The sequence below is a fragment of the Balaenoptera ricei genome, chromosome 3, assembly GCF_028023285.1.
Source record: "Balaenoptera ricei isolate mBalRic1 chromosome 3, mBalRic1.hap2, whole genome shotgun sequence".
NCBI classification, from domain to species: Eukaryota; Metazoa; Chordata; class Mammalia; order Artiodactyla; family Balaenopteridae; genus Balaenoptera; species Balaenoptera ricei.
This window is the reverse complement of record NC_082641.1, coordinates 58,448,542-58,466,207: the sequence shown is the minus strand read 5'-3', so window position 1 is coordinate 58,466,207 and position 17,666 is coordinate 58,448,542. Positions and strand designations below refer to the sequence as shown.

The following is a 17,666-nucleotide window of genomic DNA, read 5'->3' as shown; positions in this document are numbered from 1 at the left end:
ACTGAGACTGATAGGAGCATGCCTTATCCTTCAGGTATGTTTGGTACCTAAATGGTTACAAACTTTCCTTGCAAACCCAGCCCTTAATCACTTTGAGAGTAAAGCCGCACTGTACTAGAGAGGTCAAATATGTAACCGATAGACCACATACGTGTGTATGTATATGTATGTATATATGTACTTGTATGTAGGGTGGGGTTTTTTTTTTTTCAGGATTTAAGCTAAGGATGACCCAAGGTCAGGCCTAACCCCCTGGAATCCTTCATACTGAGTAGGTTCCCACTGTAGCAGCTCGTTCAAACCAAATTGGAAGCTTGGCGGGGATGAACAGCCAGCCACACGGCTGGCTGCCTGCCTCTGAATCCACCCACCTGCTGGTTTTGCTCTCCCGCTGTGTACTGGGCTCTATTCACTAAGGCGGGATGGCCCTGGCCCAGCTGGCTCACATAGCAAACCTGCCCCCAGAGAACTATGCAGTCAGGAAGTTGGCCGTCAGCACCCCTGGCTCACCAGGCTCTACAAGCAAATGGCACGTTTCCCTTTCCTGGTACAAAATCTGCAAAATCATCTATGCTTGTCAGTGAGAAAAATTAAAATTAAGTCTTTGAGCCCAATTATTTATGCTCTTGTCATGACGCAGATGACCGAGAGCAAGCAGTATTATGATTTCCTTTAAAATGTTAACCAAAGTGATAGCCAAGATTCTAGAAGAAAAGATAAAGAGCTGATCAATGATTTCCCAATTTTGACTTCTACAAACTTCCATAGGTATATCTGCATAATAATTTGATGTCATATGAATATTTTCAACCCTTCAGCTTTGGTTTTATTTAAGCAATCCAAAATAAAGGCATCTAATATTCCCTCCCAATCATAGAGAGAGTTCAAAATTCCCAAAGCTCTTTAATTAAGGTCTAGGTTTGGAAAAATGTCCTAATGAATATATAGACATTTTTCTGCCCTAATTTTTGTATTGACACAGGCTTGATAACAGATACCTATATCTACAAATATAAAGAATATAGATATTTATCACAATTTTACTGTTATGCATTTTTGTAAACAAAGTTTAGTTAACTTCCCTAACCAAGTTTTAAAAAAAAAGCTCAGATTGTTAAATTATAGTTCAAGTTTGGTACATTTTTTAAAAAATTAAAGCTTCCATGGCACCTAAAAATAGCAAAGAGAAAATAATAATTTTATCCTGTGTTAAAGGCTGAATTGTGTCCCCCCCAAATTCATATATTAAAGTCCTAACCCCCACTACCTCAAAATATATTTGAAGATAGAGCCTTCAAAGAAGTAATTAAGTGAGGTCATTAAGGTGGGTCCTAATCCAATATGGCTGATGTCCTTTAAGAAGATGAAATTAGGACACAGATTTGCACAGAGGGAAGACCATGTGAAGACAGGGAGAAGACAACCCTCTATAAGCCAAGAAGAGAGGCCTCAGAAAAAGCAACCCTGCCAACACCTTGATCTTTGACTTCCAGCCTCCAGAACTTTATTATGGCAGCTCTAGCAAACTTATACATCCACATTTTCAAATACTTCTTTGTCACTGAAGTTTATATTATCTAACGCCAGCTTCAGTTTTATAGGAAATTGCCTGTAGGTCTTTAGCAAAGCTTCTTTCCACACAGATTACACAAATAAGGTACCCATTTCTGAATTATAGAATATTTTTAAAACATTAGAAATTATCACATACTCACTTCTTAAAGACTATTACTTAAATACTAACTACAGCATAGCCTTTTATTTGGAAAATTTCTATTCTATTTCCATATGTAAAAAACGTGTCATTGAAAGTTTAACGCAGCTGTCCGTATTTAAAAAAATATAACAACATTGTCTAGATGAAGTATTCTGAATACAATGCTTTGAATTTGAAAATATTTTGACGGGCACCAAATTCTAACAAGCAGCAAAGCGAAACACTCTTCTGGAATCCAAACTTGATAAAGTTATTCTTTTTCCAATGTCAACTACTACGTGACTAAGGCATGAAATTTGGTTCTCAATTTAAATTTTATCATATGCATTATAGCAAAACTATGATGCTTTAACTACATTGAAAAGGAACTTTTTAGGTAACCTGCAAATATTGAGGTACAGATAAAAATATAACTGAAAAGGGAGACTAAGAAGATTTCAGATTAATTATCATACCAGAAAGTACCTTCTCTGTTGATTAATGAAAAAAAGGCAAATATAAACTAAGAGAGACACTGAGTAAATAGCCCTAGAATTCTAAAGCTAGGAGAGAAAAAAAAGGCACAGAAAGAATGTTTTTTGTCGGTTTTGCCTTTAAGAAGACTGATAACAGCTGAGCATTTCATCAGGCCAATTACATAGCAATTGTCCTACAGGGACTATATTGTTTAAAGAAATTCAAATTTTCTGTAGCCTTGGCTAGTGTCCCTCAGAGGAGTGCAGATTAAGTTCCTAAACCAACCATCTCTTCCACTATAAATAAAATCAAATACCAATTTGGATCTAATGTTCAAACATCAAGAATTTTGTTCATGAGACAACTTCCAAAACTGAAAAGTAAAGTTCTTTATAAAGTATTACCTTAAAAAATATTTACAAGTAACACAGGGATATTGTTAGGCAACACTAGAGAAACAAATGATCCTTAACAAGATGTGTCTTATGGGAAAAAAGTGAAGCTAAAGGGTATTTATATCTGAAGATCCTCAGAACTCATGCCAGCACTGGCCACCACAGCCCAAATGATTGAGAAATATTTTCCAAATGGTAATATTAAAAAAAGAAGGAAGGGACGAAAACAACAACAAAGAACTGGGCCTTCATCATGAACATCCTGCCAGATATTACAATAGGATTTATTCTAGTTCTACTCCAACTTCTTTTAAAAGGACAATTCAAAACAGCATTCTAGAAATTAACGACGTGCAGTGTAATGGTTCAGAGCATGGGCTCCAGAACCAGTCTTCCCAGTTCCTCCCTGGCTCTGCTATTTACTAGCTCTGTGGCCTTGGACAAGTCACTGAACCTCTCTGTGCCTCAGTTTCCCCCCTCAAATGGACATAATAACCGAACCATCTCAGTGGATGGCTGTGAGTACTAAATGAATTTCTCCATGTCAAACCTTAGCACAGTGCTTGAAATTTGGCAAGTGTCATATAACTGTCAGTGGCGGCAGTGGTGATGGAGATATTGAAAAACCAACTGGAACACAAAGAGCACAGTAAAATGTCTGGCGAAGCTGGCTTGAACAAACTAAATGAAAATTCCAATCTAGGCGACAGCTAAACACGTTAGAGAATTTTATTTACAAACAATTTTTTCCACCAGGCTTACTGTTCCCAAACTTCACATTTCCACTTATCTGAGCTGCTCTTAGGCACCCAGTACAAGACCAGACAAAAGAGCAAAGCATTCTTTAAGGAGCTGCCTGCAAACAGCTGACCTTAGGGCCTACTGATGAAACCAAACCACGGTTAAACACACATTTAACAAAAACACCAGCCAAGAACAGGAGAGGCAAATTTTGTTAGCCAGGGTAGTTGTCACTGATGACCACTCACACAAAGATACAGGAGCAAATGTGAAAGCAGGGGACGTTGACATGGCACCACCCTTGGTTCTAGCACATGGACTGTCCCCCTCTCCACCAGCATAGCCTGGACTGGTTTCTTCTGGCCTCCTCCTGTTCCCCCCTCCCGCCCTCCCACCCCCACCCCCACCCCCCGGCCTACGTGGAGAGCACAGGCAGAGTCTAGTGACGACCACCATCAGTGGCTTATTTTGAGCTACTTTCGATTCTAAGAACCGTGAAAGCTCTGGAGTGGCTTGAACAATTTTATCTGGCCCTGACAACCCTCTTAAGAATATATACCCAATTTTCATTCCACTTCCCTACCACCTCCTCCTAATCTCTGACTTCTCTCTCCTCCAGAAACTGCTTATCACGCTTAAGTAAACAAACGTAAATAAGGTTTTCTGACCAGTTGCAAAACTCCAGCGCTGGACAGAGCCCACACTGCATTTCTGATCTAATCCCTCCTGCACACACCAGGACGCTCCTGAGAGAGGAAGGCCAGAGTTGATTTTGCTCTCTTCTATCAATGTCCTGCGTGTCCTGGCCTACACTGGACACAACATCTGAAGCTGAAGCACGTTTTCTCAGCATTTCCCTGGGCTATATTTAATTCCTTACATGTGGAGACACTGGTTTTGTATATAATTACTGTTTATTTCCTTAGTACATGTTCTGTCTCCTGCATGCAGGCTGCCAAATGTTTAAAAGCTTTCTACTTTAAAGCACAAGTCAACAGAAAAAGGTAGGAGATACAGAAAAAGCAGAAATACTTCTTTCAAACAAAAGTGTCATGTGGTTTAACTCAAACTGAGTTTCTGAATTACCCCAAAGCCAGTATGCAAAATCACAGTGACAACACAGAAAGCACTGCAGATAGCAACTTAATGAATCCAACACAGCAAAGCAACATGTATCAAGAGAAGGTATTCTGCAATATGGTCTCTGTAGTGTTAGGGCTGCAACATAATACATTAAAGGGGTTACACTTTGCTACATTCTGCCCATTTTTTAAACCCCAATTCACTATTCCATTTTTTTCTTTTTTATTTAAGGAATACTTGAAACGATACTTAAAGAACTATTTCATTCTTTCTTATATGCTGACAAGAAATAAGAATATTACAGCAGTGACTGAATAATGTAAAGAATTATCCACTGCTAAGAATCAACATAATTTGGATTAGTAATACATCTACTTTCAGGCAGTATCAGAATTATTACTCTCTAATTCAGAGAAGCTGAACACATTCAAACCTTTTCATTGCTGACGAATTATCCTACTGACAAACTAAGAATAACTATGAAGCATGGAAACCAATCTCTGTCCAGTTCTGAAGATCTCTACACCACTGCTTGTTTCATGTTTCTGAAACATTTTGCTGTCGGTGATTTATTTCCCACCCATGTGGCCAGCCATTTGTTTATTCTATTGCATGCCATCTGTTTTTCGGTAGAGAGGTTTCGAGTTCTTCTCATTCCCTACCTCATATCCCACAGAAAACAATTTATAATAGACATAGATTTAAATCATTTGGATTCATGTGGAGTTGGTAACTCGAGCTGCCTTTCATTTATATTTGGCAAATGCTTTAATGGGATTAGCAAATTGTGTCATTATGAGGTACTTATGGAGACACAACACCTTTTTTTTTTACAGTGACAAATGATGTTAACAGTTTCATTTGGGGTATTTAACGGCAGTACAGAAGATTTTACTAACATTGCAGGAAATTGCCCCGAGAGACAATAAAGCCCTACCACAAACCCTGTCCATATCTTTTATTTCTGAGAGTCAACAAGTATGTGTATCAGGATGTGGCTGGGTCTACAGTGAGGAATAAATATCAAGTTGCTTCACTTTTCAAGGAAAGTTATTATTTAACCCACAGACCTAAAAACCCTGTCTGGTTCTCACATCTCAGTGGCATCCTCTAAGCCCTCCAACCATGGTCTAGTTGTCTCAATACTCACAAGCGATGGCCCCCAAACTTCCCCAAAGAAAAGTTTATGCCACAAACTCCAGCTCATCAGCACCAATTTATTCCCATTCTAGGGCCCACTTTGATTCGCTCTGAAGAAGAGCCAACCATTCAGAAAAACAGCTCCTTGTGGAAACTATACAGATGATGTTTAAAGTATTAATTACCATTTTTACAAGAATCCTTGCTGCTTTGGTGGAGAGGGGGTATCTGATGACAGGACCCAGCGGCTATCCACAGTTCATGGCTGACGTCCAAGGGCTGAGAAATGTTCATCTTGAGGTCTACTTGATTTTCACTAGTCCTTACCAAATCGGAATGAGATATACTTGGGGGGTAAGTGGCATCCTGATGGATATCTGCTGGAGTCGGTTTGTTCAAAGTGTTAAGTGACATTTGCACTAAAGCTTCTTTGATGAAGAATGAATTTTCATGACATAAACCCTCAGATTGATTAAGTTCCATTACCTGTGTAAGAAAAAAGAAAAAACACAATAATTCTTCCAGCAATTTGCACCAGTTTTATAAAGTATTTTATTCCTAAAAGAATTTAGCAATCAAGATTTTAATGAGTGAGGTGGAGAAGGATATTTACAAGATTTTAATGAGTGAGGTCGAGAAGGATATTACCCTTGACTCCCTCCTCCCATCCCCTTTTAATGAGCTAGTACCAAAAACTTCAATTGGCAACGCACAGCATATCTTAAAAGAAATGAAAATCAAATGAAAAGTCAAGTGCAGCTGTGTGCTCACTGCCGTTAAAGTGTTTCTACTTTAAGGGAATAGCATTTTCACTTTTGCTAAATAAAAGTTGAAGACATTCATGTATACATAAAGTATACATGAATGTATACTTAAGTTGAAGACATTCATGTATACATACAGTATACATGAATTATTTGCAATAAATATAATTTAGCCAACTTGAAAGGAAAGTCAGATATAACACAGATCATTCTTAGAAGCTTGTCAACTTTTACAACTTTACGTACAGTATTTACAATAGCCAGGACATGGAAGCAACCTAAATGTCCATCGACAGATAAATGGATAAAGAAGATGTGGCACATATATACAATGGAATATTACTCAGCCATAAAAAGGAACGAAACTGAGTTATTTGTAGTGAGGTGGATGGACCTAGAGTCTGTCATACAGAGTGAAGTAAGTCAGAAAGAGAAAAACAAATACTGTATGTTAACACACATATATGGAATCTAAAAAAACAGTAATGATGAACCTAGCAGCAGGATAGGAATAAAGACACAGATGTAGAGAACAGACTTGAGGACACAGGGAGGAGGAAGGGTAAGCTGGGACAAAGTGAGAGAGTAGCACTGACATATATACACTACCAAATGTAAAATAGCTAGCTAGTGGGAAGCAGCTGCATAGCACAGGGAGATCAGCTCGGTGCTTTGTGACCACCTAGAGGGGTGGGATAGGGAGGATGGGAGGGAGGCTCAAGAGGGAGGGGATATGGGGATATATGTATACTTATAGCTGATTCACTGTATTGTACAACAGAAACGAACACAACTTTGTAAAGCAATTATATTCCAATAAAGATATAAAAAAATATATAAAAAAAATAAAAAGTATCTATGTGCACATAGTACAGAAAAGTAAACTCTTGGAACAAATGGAATTGTCAAGCATGGTTAGAGTGGGTGCAAAATGAAACACGGAACTTTTCGAAAGGTTTTATCCTGCTCAAAGATCAATTAGTATACTACTTATGTTAACTGTCATTAGTGAAATGGATTTTGAATTTATGAGGTCAAATTTACAAAAAGAGAATAAGCTTGGAATAACGGAATAGTAGTGTACTTGTTCAATTCAGTACCTACGAACATTAATAGCTTAACTGATCTGCTGAAAGGTAAATCTATACAGAGCTCTGAAGACTGGAGCATATACAGGGGAGCTTGAACTACAGCATGCTCACGGTGAGTGTGCCTCCAGGGTAAAGCTCGCCTCACTGGTACAACTCTATTCTGTATTTCTTCCCTCGGGTAAGGGGGTCTCAGAGTACAATGAACCCCTGATCCAGCAGCACCCAGACCTTTCACGTGGCCATACTTCAAGTCAAGGTGCATATGTATTGCCTCTAAAGGGTCCCAGCTTTTGTTACCTACACACCGAGTAACTCTTGTGAGCTCTCACACAAGCAGCGAAAAAGACAGACGTGTGGTCAGTGGCTCCAGAACCACCACGACCACAGCCGTCTCACACGCTGCCTCCGCCAGCACAGGGAGACCCGTACCTCCACGCCTCCTCGAGGCAACGCTGCGGGAAGGCTCCTCTGCCGACTGTGCTTCCAGCCACGCAGCAGGCTCTTCTGGGCCCGCATCCTCTCCCTCTCCCTCTCCACCAGGCGCTGGCCCTCCCGCAGCCGCTCCAGGCTCTGCTGGTACTCCTGGAGCTGCAGGTCCAGCTCCCCCCGGCTCCTCAGCAGCAGCTCCTCCTGCACCTGGCACTCCCTCTCGCGCTCCTGCAGCCGGCTGGCCTTGGCCTCCTGCTCTCGCTGCTGCTGGTCGCACCTGCGGCGCCAGCGCTGCTGGTCCTGCTGGAACTGATGCTGCAGCTTGTGGAGGTTGGCCAGCTCCTCCCGCCGCTTCTCCAGGCCTCGGTGCTTCTCCTGGTCCTGAAAGGGGCTGCCTCGGAAAGAGGGGCCGGGGGACGGGCCCTCCTGCTGCTGGAGAGCCAGCCTGTGGATCTCAATGTGGCTATCCTGAACGGTCAAGGCGGCCTGTCCGAGCAGAGGGCAGAAAAAAGCAAAGGTGTCCATACCGTGTGCACCTTGGGTTGGAACCACCTCAAAAGCATGACCAAAGTATTTTCTCTGAATATTTCTGTCCTTGTTCTAAGTTACCTCCTGAGACTGACCTTGGCACTTCAAATAGGCTGGTCTGCATTTCCTTAGTGGTATGGCCTGGAATTTATACACAAAAGAAATAAAGCACAGAAGCAATACTCATCCCCTCTTTTGGAAATGCGGTTTGCTGCTGGTTGTTGGATAATATTTAAGCAAGTGTTCTGAATAAGAATTCAGGACCTAAATTCACAGGACTCTGCATTCCTGTGCTATGCCTCATTCTCTTTCTGAGGTCTTGACAGTCAGTAATTCAGGAGAATTTAAGAATCTATATAAATCTGGTAATACCCTTTGAGTCTCAAACCAGAAATTACTTAAGCTATATGACATACATGAAGACATGAAAATAAAAGTCAACCACTTGGAAGCTTTGCTAAATAACCTTTTTTATAATATAATGCCCGAGAATAGCAGTTAATATCATATTTAGGAGATGATGTATAAATGGTAAAGCTAGTCTCATTACTGTTATTTCTTTGTATTATAGCAGGAAGGTCATGCACAAAACACTAAGCTGAAATTCATTTGTTTAATGGAGTGCTAAAAGGAGGCTGGACTGCTTCAGGGGACGTAGATACTCTAAAACCCAGAGGACATTACCAACCAGGGACACAGATACTCTAAAACCCAGAGGACATTACCAACCAGATTAAAAAACCATTTTGAGTTACGGCATCTGCCTACGAAAAGTTTGGCAGTATCACAGGAAATAACTGCCAAGTTTTGGAAGGATTCCACAAAACAAAACAAAAAATTATCTGTAAATGCCCCTGGAAGCTTTTAATTTTAAAAGTCCCCAATGAAAGCACAAAGAAACAGAAAAGGGACAAATTGAAAATGGCCACATATTGGGTATGTGTGTGTATGTTGTGACTCGTTATGAGAAATTATTACTCTCCTAGGGATAAATTCTCATTTTTCTTTCCCAAAAATTTAAAAAGCTGTCCATGTAACAGATGCTGGGAAGATGGGGATGTGACCATTAGCTATTTGTTAACTCAGCACTTTCCCACGCTTTTGAAGGTTAAAGAACTAAGGTATATTTTAAATTGGTATTTGTCTTGGAGTAAGACTCAAAAATGTATTCAATGGGGCCTTTTGAAATAAACTTCATGTTTTTAGATTTGAAAATCAATTCCAAAAATTTCAAATTCACATGAATATTTGATTAATGTCTTTTAGCAGTTATTATAAAGAAAACAATGATACCATTGAGAATAGGTACTAATAACTTTGATATTTAAATATGAAATAATAAGCCATTCAGGACTCTGCTGACCTGGCTAAAGCAAACTGTAGACTGCACATCACCACTTAATTCTAACAAATCCTAAGGGCATCATCAGAGTAAAGCAAACAAACAAAAACTCCAACATTTTATATGCCAAAACTGCTATAGGCAATGGTAACTCTCATGTAAGGATTACAATTAGCTTAATTAAATGCTACCATGAAGTATTCTTCATATATATTTAACATTTGGGATAAGACTACTCCCTTCTGTAGCAGAGAGGTGAAATTTGAAGATTGGATATTCATCTTCACATTTAAAGCTTGCATTTACATTTAGGACAGAGAATAACACTTGCTTTCCAAGTTTAGGAAAATTCCCAATTCACTCTCTCTCCTTTTCTTTTTTTAATTATATTGAAGTGTAGTTGATTTACAATGTTGTGTTAATTTCTGCTGTACAGCAAAGTGATTCAGTTATACATGTATATTCCCTCTCAATTTTTCACAGCTGAACTGTGTCCTTTCCTTTCTGCCTTGCCTATACCTCATCTCTAACTCTATTCTTCTAACATAGGATCAAATTTCATTTTCATCCGATTCAAAAATCCTTTGTAAAAACTTTAATCATGCATAAAACATTCAGCTTCAAAAGAGATGACTGTACCATGAACAGAAATCTTTGAGAGCCCATATCCTTAGACCAGCTCAAAAGCTTTGGTTAAGAGAACCCACTATAGAATTTGGCATTTGCTTCAGTGTTGCAAAAACTAGGTCATTTAGGTCATCCAGCTTTTCTGAACCTTGAATCCACAGAGGGCTGCATTCAAGGTTGAAAAGAGGAGATATGACCTTGTGAGTGTTTTCATCAGGCAACACAAGCTGGGACACTCAATGTTTTCATCTCCCAAAAGTTAATGAACTGCATGCAAACTATACCCCTTCTCGGTTAAAGTTTACAAGAAAGAATATTTGTTTTACATGAGAAATTAATCTCTAAGAACATCTACCCCAGACCAGCATATCTAATATAAGACACTAAAGGCATTCCCACTAAATCTTGAATAAGACAAGGATGCTTACTATCGCCACTATTATTTAAAACATTTCAGAATTTCTAGCCAAAGCAGTAAGCCAAGAAAATGAAATTGATATAATTATTGAAGAGTTGCCAAAATACCACTACTTTCAATTTTTTACTTTCTACTTGGAATACTCCAAAGAATCAACAGAAAAACTATTAAAACAAAAAAACAAAAATTCAATGAGTTGGCCAGTTAAAAAATATATAAAAAACCAATACCTGTATTTATACCAGCAACCAACATTGGGGAAACAGAATGAAAAAAGAAAAAAATTCCATTCACAATAGGAACAAAGAGACAAAAATATCCAGGAATAAACTTAGCAGAAAAAAAAGTACCTACATGAAGACAGTTACAAAGCTTTCCAGCAGAACATAAAATAACATGTTCTCAGACAAGAGAACCAATTATTGCAAAAGTGTCAATTCTCCCCAATTTAATTCATAAATATAGTAATATTTTAATTTAACTGTCTCAGTAGAAGATTAAGAAATTTATCAGAGTGATTCAAAAGCTCTTATGAAAGAACATACAAACAAACATGGAAAACAATAAGAGGAGACTGTCATGCGTGCAAATGTAATCCAAAACTTTAGTAATGAAGATAGTGGTACTAGATCAAGAATAGGAAGATGATCAATAGAACATAAAAGAAGTCTTGATGTAAAGTATTAATGAGAAAACAGCAAATGTAGCATGATATTTTTTTCTGGTGAAAACTTAAAATCAGACTTTTATTTTCCTTATTTTCTTTTAATATTCAATAGGTATAAGATATGAAATATGAATGACAATAAACCAGTGGGGAAAAAAGTTTAATTTCAGTAGTAACCAAAAAAATGCAAATTAAGATCATGAGCTAACTTGACCTATTTTCAAATAGAAATTTCCATTACTTCAACATTTTCAAATTGGCAAAAAGTTGTCCATATTACCCTATTGTAAACTTTTCCAGGTCTACGTAATCTAGTCCATGTCCCCTTTTTCTTGCTGACAATGATTTTTTCATGCCTTTTTCTTTTTTTCTCATTAGCATCAATATGAGGTTTTAAAAATTTTACTAATGTCCTAAAAGAAACAATATCTGAATTTTATTGATCTTCTCTATTATTTATTTTCTATATAATTTATGCTAACTTTATTTCTTCCTTCCCTCTACTTTCTTTGGATTTTATTTTGTTGTTTTTTAACTTTTTGAGATAGATGCATAACTCATTGACTTTTAGCTTTTCTTCTTTTTGAATATGTGCTTTTTAAAGCTCTAAATTTTCTCTAAGCATGACTCTAACTTTATCCTACATACTTTGATACTTAGTAATTTTATTATCCTTCAGATAAAACTATTTTATAATCTTCAATATATTCTCTTCATTGAGTCCTGATTTACTTAAGCATATATTTTCTTAATTTCTAAATCAACAGGGATATTCCAGTAGAATATTTGATACTGGTTTCTAAATTAATTGCACTGTGACCCTAGAATATACTTTGTATGATTTTAGTTGCTTGAAATTTGTAGAACCTTACTTTGTGGTCCATAATATGGTAAGTTTTTGAAATGTTCCAGGTGTACTTAAAAAGAATGTATATTATTCAGTTTTTGTGTGTATTATTTTATGCGTGTTAATTAGGTCAAGTTTACTCTTCCTGTTATTCCACTGTATCCTAACTGATTTTCTGTTTGCTTTTATTATAAAGAGAAATGTGTTATAATCTAAAAAAAAAAAAAAAACACTTAAAATCAGACTTTTATTTTCCTTATTTTCTTTTAATATTAAACAGGTATAAGATATGAAATATGAATGACAATAAACCAGTGGGGAAAAACGTTTAATTTCAGTAGTAACCAAAAAAATGCAAATTAAGATCATGAGCTAACTTGACCTATTTTCAAATTGAGGACAAGTAGAGAGGGGTGCTGATTATTTTGGCAATGTCTATCAAAAACCTCAAAAAATAATTTCAGTAATTTATCCTAAGGAAACACTCACATATGTTCAAAGAGATCAGTGCACAAGGATGTGTGCTCGACTGTTATTAACACAAAAGTATAAACTATGAGGAATGGATAAATTCTATAGACCTGAATATTATTCAACCATTAAAAATCGTGCTATAGAGACAAGTGATGACATAGAAAGGTACAGGTTCCAAGAGTATGTATAAAATGATTCAAAAAACTAGAGAGATACATACCCCCATGACAACAGTAATTCTCTCACAAAATCACAAGTCATTTTACTTTATTTACCTGTATCAAGATTTTCTATAAATTTGTCTATAAACATTGCTTCCACATCGCTTTAAAATGTTTTTTAACTCACAAATTAAGCAACTGGATGTATTCAGCCTTTCTTGGGCACGACCTAAGGGATCATCCAGCCTTAGAGTTCTCATTTTCACAATGCCTGTCTTTCCTGGACAGACAGTGAGCCGTCTGATGGTAGACTTTGTGGACCACTTGCCCTTGTGTGCTTGGCCCTCATCACGGTGCCAGGCCCAGAGAGGGAACTCAATAAATGTTAGGTGGATGAACCAAGAAAACAATGAAAGAGCATATGAATTATTTAACTGCCCCAAAGGCCTAAGGCCACATGTGGAAGTGAAAAAGTTTAGGTGTGAATTTAAGTTTTCACCAGAAAATGTGAAGTCATGCTATACTCACCTAAGAAAGAGATTCATTGTAAACTTCAAGCCAGATCATACTCATCAATATTTTTTAAAGATATGAACTGTTTTATGGTTTCAGAGAAGAATGGTATAAACTGTAGTAGTGATGATGCCTCGTGATTACAAAACCAGGTGAAGTTCAAAGCATCTAGCTGAGTTACACTTGGGGTGAGGCTTGGTGTTCTTTTAAGATCATTCACTACCTCTCAAATGTTCTAATTTTTAAAGTCCAGGACTCATCGAATAAAGTGAATTGCATGAAGAGAAACATTCACAGGGTCAAAGCATAGTTACCTGAAGGCTATATAAGAGACGGGTTAAATTCTGTATCGCTTGTATAATCTGAAAAACAAGATTGTGAGTGTCAAATTTTTGAAAAAGCATTCATTATCCACAAAGGATGGTGACATATTTAAGGTATGCAGAGCTCACCTCTGACTGTGAAGAACTTGGGAAACTTCTATATTCCACCTAAAATACATAAAAACATAAGAAAATGAACACACTCTACTCTTGAAAAGCTGCACTGTAGTGTTCCACAGTATATGACCTCAGGGAAATCACTTCTCTCTCTCTCTCTAAACTCTTCCATAGCGACTGTTTCCTCCCAGAAATCAAAGCCTGTAGAATTAAACCACCACTTGATGAGAGAGAACCCCCTCTGTGCAGACTTGGTACCTGAGATGCATGGCAACTTTCCACCCAGCCATCCCTTGAAACACCCAGGGAAGATGGTCAAGGAGCGCTGCAGGCTCTAAGTGACAATGTTTACCTCGTGCAAACCGTCTTGTAAATGGAGCTCTCTGCGCCCAGGCTGAATTTGTCTCCTGGGCCCAGCTTCCATCCTGGAGGCCAGATTTGGAAGCTAGCGATCATCATGCCTGGTCTCTAACTCACTTTGAGATTTACAAAGCCACAATAGACAGTGGTTGGGAGGAGAAACCAGACCCAGAGGCAGCCCAAAGGAGAGCGCTCCGCTGGCCAGCTCCAGGTCCTCCCTCTCAGAGCTCACTGGGCCCATGCATGAGCGCCTTAGCAGAAGCCCTGTCAGCAGAGGCCTTGAACGAGGCCACAGGAGACCATGTGCTCCCGGGGGATGCATCTCTACCTCACTCATTGCCTCTCCACTGCACACATTGGGGGCACATGTGGATAGTGAGGGTTTCCAGTTTTCAGAATTCAACATCTGTCTATTTGTTTATTGTCCCTTTTCTCTCATCAGGATGTAAGCCAACGAGTAGCAAGATTTCATCTGTGTATTCAGTACTGTACCTGCAAACCTAAAAACGCTGCCTGGCGTGTAATGGACACGCACACTCCATTCTATAGATAAAAAGTGAGGAGCCACTAGGCCCTCCACACCTCACGCTATGGGGATCATCAGATTCCCTGTCCTCCTACAGTCTCCTGCACGCCACTTGTGGTCTTGTCTGAGCAGCTTTCAATGGAAACCTCAGGAAACGGTTCTCAGGTAACCTGAGACTTGTTGAGTTCAGTTAGTTCAGGCTGATGAGGCCATGATAAGCTAGCCAGGTCTTTTCTTCCCGCCCCTCACCCGTCCCCGACACTGCCCACGAAAGACATCATTACTAAGCAGCACCTCCAACAGGGGAAGGACAAACGATGGGAAAGGAGATGAAGTTCAGTCATTAGATCTGCGCCCAACCCTCAGGAAGATAACCGGGGCTGAGAACCCCTGTTCTGTAGCGAGTTCTGGAGTTCTCTCTGCTCTTCTGGTTCTGTCCTTGCTCCCCATTCCACTGCTTTTGTAATAAAAAGATTGTATGGGATATAATTTTTATATTCTACACACATAAGAAACATAGAAATGAGCTGGATTGTGCTACATGTAGTTACTTATTCCCAAGATCCACTTGGTTTGATACCAGGCAGGAATTTTGAACACCTTTTTAATGGAGTTCGTCTGCCACCTTGTGGTGAATGTGCATAGCTGCAGTAGGTGCTTTACACACGGGATATTTTGCCATTTGGGTTACGAAATCAGTAATTTTGAAAAATCCTTTCAGAAATGCTTTCTTTTTTTTTTTTTTTTTAACCTTACCATATTAAGAAAGATAATTACAAAATACCCATCATATGCTTTGCTTCTTTAAAGTGTGATTTCAAATGATCCTGCCCTGTATGTCAGTTCATTTCGTTTCTCAAAATGCCTTATGAATGGCAACATTTTCCAGGTAGGTTCATCCAAAGAGGACCCTGAACACTTAACCTCTTACCTGTCACTGAATCATGGAAGGGGAGGGCTTTAGGGGTGGGAGCCACCTTAGCTTTCCATTCAAGAGAAAGCTGTTCCTACTCAACCCTCCCCCAAATTCCCCCCTCTAGTAACATAAAAGCAGCTGGAAGCTACAGACTTGAAAGTGAAGTCTGCCCTGAAAAGGATGGAAAAGCAGGAATGTTTTAAGAAGAAATAAGTTAGAAAGCTCACAGTCAGAGTAAGTGGAGTAAACTCTTAACGACTATTTTCATTTTGGCCTATGAAGTTTAAAAAAAACACTAAATCACAGCCATCTTTTCTATGGCTCTTAAAATATCTTTGGTTTCTCAGTCATATGTAATATATACAAAAATATATATGATATACAAAACATTACATAAAGATCTGACAGATGTCATCCTCCCACATTAACACACAGTGGTATCTGGTTATGTGCCTAATTCGATTTTAGATAAAGTTAAACTCTTGAGCCCCAGATAACCCTGTGAAGGCCCACTAGCCACTTCCCGGAATCGTATTCTTATTCCCTCTCTCTCTCTGACATCTCAGTTTCATTTGATGTTAATAGAAAATTTCATGCATTTAATGTTTAAAAGAGTGTGTAATAACCTATGTGTATAGTACGTAAAAAAAAGAAGAGGCGTTTGGAATCACTTTGCCCCAGAGCAGAAATTGGTTAGGTTGATTACAAGTCTATCAATCACAAAAAGGCAGGTGACAACAGGGGTGCTGACAGGAAAACAATCGTAAAGGAGAGGAAGGTAAAAGAAAGTGAAGAAGCCAGAATACTCCAAAGTCAAAATTGTTTCTGCCACTTTAGCACCACTTGGTTGCCTAAGGGTCTGGGTGCCCAGGACCACCTCTCAGCCAAGAGTTACTATATGTAGTGGGTGAAAAGCTCGAGGTTTGCAGGGCGGAAAGTGAGACCAGAAGCAAAAGCGCAGACACACAAATAAACATTTGAGTTTTAAATCTTTTTAATAACTTTTCATTTGTTTCTTGGTTTACACCTACACGATATCAGAAAAGCAAGAACATTTTAAGAAGAAAAAAGTTGGAAAGTTTAAGTACGAATACTGAAATTGAGAACAATGCAGGAAAACACTTGCGGACTATTCACTGCCGTGGACACACCAGGAGCTGAGGTTTTATTACACAAAGTAACCGGTGCTGTTTACTAACAAATCAGTTCACAATACCTTCTCCCCCGCATCAGAGACCGCCAGGTCGGTTCCCACACCCTGGGTCCCAGGATCCACATCCCAACAGCCTCTTCCTCCTGTCCCTTCTGTGACTAGTGCTGGAAGCACGCCATTGAGACAGAAACAAAAAGGACATCATCAAACATCAGCCAGTAGACTGGGTTCTTTATACTCAGCTGACACATATTCCAAGATAAGAAACATCACAACATCACATGTATAGAATATTCTTATAAGAGGTGCTAAAAAAGTACAGAGCAAAGTGCAGAGTCCCTGCCCCCAGGGAGCTTACACACTAGTAGATGCCAAACTGACCCACAGCATCCATTGTCACCCATCTTTTTACTTTTCTTTCTTTCTAGCGGAGAGATGTTTGTGGTACCAAAAGGGTAGGATTCTGCATCTCACTTTCACTTAATAGGAAAAGCCGCCTGGGGAGGGTTAAATTGAAAACAGGCACCATAGAAGAAAATCAAGGGCTGGCAGGCCAGGTCTAAGGAGACAGGTCTGGGAAAGGCTCCCTTAGGGCCGGTACAAGAGCAGCAGACCGTAAACAAGGTTAGAAGGGAGGCATCCAATGGCAGGAATGAAACATCTTTCTGAGCAGGTGAAGACGGCTAATACTTTATGAGCTCAGAGTCATACAAACTGAGAAGCTGTCCTCATCTCCAAATAACTTAATTTTTAAAATAATTTCCAAGTGTGTTTTTTCCCTCACAATTCTTACTTATGCTGTAAATTCACAAATACTGTAAATACTGTATATTTAACATATGAAAACATAGACATATTTCTAGTCCAGAGATATGTTT

The 17,666-nt window shown here is 38.8% G+C and overlaps 1 protein-coding gene across 1 annotated transcript in view; it reads right to left on the bottom strand.

The window, feature by feature from the left end:
- ARHGEF28 (Rho guanine nucleotide exchange factor 28) overlaps positions 1-17,666 on the bottom strand; it is a 316,101-nt gene that overhangs the window by 22,951 nt on the left and 275,484 nt on the right. The window contains 5 exon segments of the mRNA XM_059916571.1: positions 5,718-6,018; positions 7,817-8,302; positions 13,708-13,755; positions 13,846-13,884; positions 16,852-16,952. Of these exon segments, the coding sequence (XP_059772554.1) occupies positions 5,718-6,018; positions 7,817-8,302; positions 13,708-13,755; positions 13,846-13,884; positions 16,852-16,952 (975 nt within the window).